This window comes from Chaetura pelagica, unplaced genomic scaffold (assembly GCF_000747805.2).
Source record: "Chaetura pelagica isolate M959 unplaced genomic scaffold, ChaPel_1.0 scaffold222, whole genome shotgun sequence".
In the NCBI taxonomy this organism is placed as follows: Eukaryota; Metazoa; Chordata; class Aves; order Apodiformes; family Apodidae; genus Chaetura; species Chaetura pelagica.
The window spans coordinates 5,303,741-5,309,966 of record NW_009952711.1 but is presented as its reverse complement, the minus strand read 5'-3'; the positions used below and the strand labels follow the sequence as shown (position 1 = coordinate 5,309,966).

At 39.3% G+C, this 6,226-nt stretch overlaps 1 protein-coding gene across 1 annotated transcript in view; it reads right to left on the bottom strand.

Annotated features, from left to right (window-relative positions):
• ZNF280D (zinc finger protein 280D) overlaps positions 1 to 2,278 on the bottom strand; it is a 50,500-nt gene extending 48,222 nt beyond the window's left edge. The window contains 1 exon segment of the mRNA XM_009994536.1: positions 2,140 to 2,278. Within this exon segment, the coding sequence (XP_009992838.1) occupies positions 2,140 to 2,278 (139 nt within the window).
• Between the last annotated feature and the right edge of the window lie 3,948 nt (positions 2,279 to 6,226).

Below are 6,226 nucleotides of genomic sequence, written 5' to 3'. Positions count from 1 at the left end.
CAGTTGCAGGAAAAGGAGAAGAGAACAAAGTGTGAATTACTTTTCATCCCAGTCACACTAATCCTCCCATACATCAGAAGAGGCACTTCCACTGCACATGACATTGTGCCAGCAGGTCAAAGTTGGGTTGTCAACTATTTCCTTCCAAGTTTTCCACACCAGTCTGTATAAAAACTGGTAATTGCATTGTCAAGAAAAGGTTAAAAGACATTGCTATGTATTGCAGAAAATATGACTTTCAAAAAAATTAAGAACTACACATGAGTCTTCATTTTTCATCTACTTTTTCATCTGATCAGACTGGAATTTTCTCAGGTAGAAATTAAACAATGGTGATAAGCAAAGTTGAGTTCACTGTTTTCCCTATAACCAATAACAAACTGAAGCCTGACTACTGCCAGGTAGTACTACTTACAAGCCTGAGAAGAACTGAGGTCATTCTTCCATAGCTGTTTTTGATAGAGAAGTAGATTACAAAGAGAAAAGTTGAGGAAAGGGAAGGAAGAGAGATAAAGTAAAAAGTTATACCATAAGTGATTTCACTTTTGTCAGGACCGAGTATGGACAGCACTAGAAGAAGATGCATACACTGTATGTCTCTCATCTTTTACCAAAGTTCTTGAAGTTGCTGAATCAAAGTTAAACTTTTCACCCAAACTATTTCAATCCTTTATGGCTACAAAAAATCTTGAGACTACAACAACTGCAACTTGGCACGTTTGTGGATCCAACATATGCCTTATGGCTTCACAGTTGTTCTGTACCATGACCTACTGCCAATGATCAACTGCAATCCAGAGGTCTCTGGACCTTCCTGAAAACAGTGAGGGTATTTTTCAGTTCTTCTAGAAGTCTGTAACATCAGAAATTTAAAAATATTCTTCAAATTTTCAAGAGGATAGAGAATATTTTTTAAACGTTCCAAAATATTAAACCTGAAGAACTATTTTCAGGTGAGAGAACTTTAACAGCAGCTTCAGTATTTCTCTAATACTTAAACAATAATTTTCCACAGTTTAAATCTAGTGTAAGAAGCATTAGACTTACCATCTCAGTGAGCAACAAAGTAAAACAAAGTTTGGATGCAAGATGAAAGTACTGTGAACTAAGATGACTGAACAGCTAATAATAGTTCCAAAGTCCACGCAGCAGTGTGACAAAGAGGTTAGTTTAACATTTTGTCTTGAAATGCTTCACTGCAAACTATACACCTTCAGAAAACAACTATGGCAATCTTGGACACCAGCATAGCAGAGATGAGGCAGAAACTGAAAGCAGTAAGCCTCATCAGGAAAAGTCTTGTGTATTTGATAGCTAGACCTTAGGTTAAGCCTCTTAACAATTGACTACAAGATGGCCAAACACAGAAATCATATAATCACTAAAATTAAGTAACAAAAATAATGTTCTCTTTTACTTACCTGACAAAGTCCAAGAACAGGACAAACATGGAATCCTGACACATCTGTTGTCATCCCAACCACCTAACCTGACTCCCTGCACTGCCTGCATTAAGAGAAAACTACAGAACTTGACAAAAAAACTACTTTACAGGGGATTAATGACTTGAATAATAAAAATCTCAAATTTAACAGAGACTTCTACTATTTCCACAATAATCACTTTTCCTGATCGTGATTTTATTAGAGACACTTAAGACGGTCACTCTGGTTTTCTCAGAATATCCCATCCATTCAGTCTGCCCATCAACAAATGAATTGTGAGGTGGAGAAAAACAGGGACTGTAACATGAACACTTAAATTCATGCACGTTCCTTGAGTAGGGAGACACTATTAAGTATCTAACTAAATATTAACCATATTAAGAGCAACTGCATGCATGGCTTCAGCATTGTATATACCAAATTTTTAACCATACTGTTAATGCTAAAACCTTGAAATACTCTTGCTTTGATTTCAGATATTTAAGGTTAGAGCTAGACAGAGCTGCCCTAAAACCTGGGTTTTAGGACAGAATTTCTTAAAAATTCCAGTTTTCAATATGACAGCAAACTAGAGAACAGCTTCATGATGCAGAACTTCTTAAGTCTTACTGTTAGCAATTATGTACTTTCAAAGCAAGTTTGAAGTTTTATACCTTGAAATATCTGTTTTAAATTACTGAAAATACTCTCTTACATGTACTAGCCGGCTTCGAGCTTGAGATTTCCCCAACAAAGATTGGCTCATCGTCGTCATCATCCTCCTCCACTTCTTTCACTCTCTTTTGCCATGGTTCTAGTTCCTCTTCTTCACATTCCATAAATAATTCTGCCATCTTGAGACTAGACAGTAAAAAAACAAAAAATACATACCAAAACATTCAGTACTGTCATGAAAAAAAAAGTTTCACTGTTCAGTAGAGATTACTGCACTTGACCATAATCCAATAGAAGTCTTCCTCCCCCTTCTCATGTTCTGTACATGTTGAACCTGATCTGATATGGATGATCTCTTCAAAGACTGACAGCACATCACCTTTCTGATAATTATTTGAATCCTCACTTTTGCTACTAAAAATGAAAAAAGACCAAAGATAATGCTACACATGATTTAAACTACTTTTATATAATCCACCACTATCAAAGGAAGCCTCTGCAATAACAGCGAAAGGTATCTTTTAAAAAAATATTCCTATTCCAGGTAAGTGACCCACAAGACATGTGCAGACCCTACAGTGAAGTATGCAATACACTTAGCACAACTGAGTCACTGAAACACTAGTTACAGTTTTATTCTCCTTGCATCTAAAAAACCCCAAACCAAACAAAACTCCACCCAAACCCACCATCTACTATAGCTCACCAATTTTGTAATATTTTTCCAAGGCTTCCCATATACTCACATTTTCTTTAAAACCCAACAAAACCAAGACAAAATTCCCCAAATCCACACAACAAAAAACAAAAAAACACCCCCCTAAAAACCCTTCAAACAACACCCACCCCCCAACAACACTAAAAATCCAAAGCCATACCCACAACGCATTGCATAGTTTTTCCATTATCAATTAGGACCTGGTAAAAATTTTGCACAGATCTCATTAGACTTAATTCCTTGTGCTTGGAGACTTCCTCTTGCACTAAGGAGCACACAGAATGGTGCCTCTGCTTGCATTAAAGTGCATGAGAATGGGGATGCTAGTGTTCCATGCTAAAACTCAGGGATACAATAGCAAAGCTACACTCCATCACCTTAAGGTGCTGAATTAACATAGTAGGAAAGCAGAGAATAAGACACTGAACTAGATTCTTGCTGAGGGAAAAGTGAAAGAGTATGAAGCCAACTTCCACTTGACAAAGAAACTGGGGCCACGTGCCAGGTCCTGGAAAGAGGATGAAGCCCGATTCTCTTCTTCGGAAGCATGTTCTTCAGAACACCTTTTCTTTACTAACACTCAAACAAAGTTCATTAGGCCTCAAGGCAAAACAAAAGACTATTTTCAAACACTTTGCTCATGGAAATGATAAATAGGAAAGCACATGTAATTTAAATTAAAAATACAAAATAGGTACAAGCAATCTATATGTTAGCAGAACTCTAAAAAGAGATGTGATAACCTCACTGACACTGTAATGCAGATTTTTGTGATTTGGTAACATAGGCATGGACTTAGAAGGTTACACCAACTGGTAGCATCTCTTATGGATGTTTCATTTTATGAATAAGGACGTACATAGAATCATAGAATCCTAGGGGTTGGAAGGGACCTCGAAAGATCATCTAGTCCAACCCCCCCTGCCAGAGCAGGGTCACCTAGAGAACATCACACAGGAACGCATCCAGGTGGGTTTTGAATTTCTCCAGTGAAGGAGACTCCACCAGCTCCCTGGCAGCCTGTTCCAGGGCTCTGTCACTCTCACAGTAAAAAAAATTTTTCAGACATTCACCTTGAACCTCCTATGCTCCAATTTGCACCCATTACCCCTTGTCCTATCACTGGTCATCACTGAGAAAAGCCTAACTCCATCTTCCTGACACTCACCCCTTACATATTTGTAAACATTGATAAGGTCACCCCTCAGTCTCCTTTTCTTCAAGCTAAAGAGACCCAGCTCCCTCAGCCTTTCCTCATAAGGGAGATGTTCCACTCCCTTCATCATCTTTGTAGCTCTGCGCTGGACTCTTTCAAAAGGTGACCTAAAACATATGGTAGCTTTCAAAAGGCAAGCATCAATATTATTTCAGATATTTTAATCTTTTTTTTCATCTTTATGCTATGATTTGAAGCCAAGCTTCCACTGACTTTTTTCCTGGCAACAACACCAGCCAAGTGAGTTCCCACCCTGCTCCTGCACTGCTACCTCAGTTGTGCTAGTACTATTTTTCACAGGACTATGACATGAACCAGCGCAGGTTAAAAATATCCTGGCCCACTAACAGCTTTACCGGCACGACTGAGAGGTCAAAAAAGCAACTACCAACCTGAGGTTTGAGCAATCAAAGTCTCAGAAAGTACAACTTTCTGAGTACAACTACCTTCCAAGTTTTGAGTTTCTTAAACTACATTAGCATAGAAAATGCACTCCAGAAATCCTGTTAGTGGTCGCTCTCAAAGCCAAAACCCACAGTGAATCTTTGCCTTGACTCTCACCAAACACTTCACAGTGGAGGTGCAGATGTCAGTTTAAGAAAGGTAGATCTATTAATAACAGACTTTATTTTCCTAGTTTTTAATATGTATAAACATATATATACATTTATGCACACATCTCCTCAAAGGTAGGCCATGGATCTCTGAAGTCCAAAACTCCAATTAAATGCTGTCTCTATGTAATAACGAAACCTTGGTCTGCACTAAAAAGTGTCAAAATTGTGAACAGGATATTTAAAACTTGTTAGAATTATTGTTAGACCACATCAAGACATTGCTTTAAAAGGTGAGTGCAATAAGATTAGTCATGGAAGTTCATTAAGCAGTCACAGTTTATCAACAATCTGAAAAAACATGTTTCCATGGAACATTATTATACCTAATAGACAAGTAATTAACTAAAAACCTGATATATGACAGAAAAAAACTTGAACTCATTGCACAAAAGAACAATAAGCTTCTGATGATGTGTTTTAAAAGCACTAGTTCAGACGTCTGTCTTTATTGTGGTAAGTATGTGTAAGATTAAATTTTATTAAAAGCTACTTGTATTTATAACCTGCTTTTATTACTGTTAAGATTTAAAAGCACTTACACAGAAACAAGAAAATTGACACAAACATCAGTAAAAACTGCAACAGCTGCATAAAGTGGTCCATAGAAGTGCACCTTTAAGATGTACAGAAATTAATACTGTAGAATAGCAAATGCAGCTGCAGTAAGACTTAGGTTTACTGAAAATCCATTTGTTACTTTAGATACAATACACCTGTTCCACTCTTAAAAGTCAAGTGAGCTTTCCAATACTCAAGAATTCTAAAACTAGCTTGAAATAACTGAAACAAGGTAACCAATATGAAATTGGTAGCAAGCTTAAAGAGAACACCCACATTAACCAGAAAGTTCTCAGATTAGCTTTGTTTGACACCTGTCCATGACAGCATCATCACTAAACTATTCAAACTTTTTCCCTCCGGTTTAATAGCTACAATTCAAATCAACAGGGAAGCCACACTATTTACAGCACAGATAATATGGTGAGCACCCATGCTGTATTTTTCAGTTGACTTCCCATACCAGCACATAGCTTTGCATCACATTAGTTGTAGAACAGTGTGCAATACACTGCTCCACCAAGACTGTGAGCAATTTTTATTGAGTACTGCAATGATGTCAATAGTGAAGGAACCATGACCAAGCTGAAACTGAATCTGTAAGTTTTAAAAAGCCATGGTATAAATCATCTTGCCTCAAAACCAAACTAAACCAGCCAACAGTGCCCTCTCTGCTATGATATGCTGTAAGCTCCGCCTAGGGAAGGGCAATGTTGCCTTTGCAAACCCGTCAGAAGTTCACACCCCCGGGCCGCGATGGGTGCGAGGCCGCGGGAGGAAGCCAAGTCCCCGAGGGTAGCCGAGCAGCTGCCGCTGCCTGCAGCGCCCCCGGCTCTGGCACGGCCTGACCGCCCCGCGTCCCGCCTCCCCGGCGCCGGGAGACCGCAAGGACTGCACCGAGGCTGCAGGTTCGCCTTTGGACACGGCCCACGTCCTAGAGCGGGAGGGGAGGAGGCCCGGCGACAAGCCTGGCATCCGCTGCCAATGGCCCCGGGCCCCGGCGGGCGCCGGGCGGCAC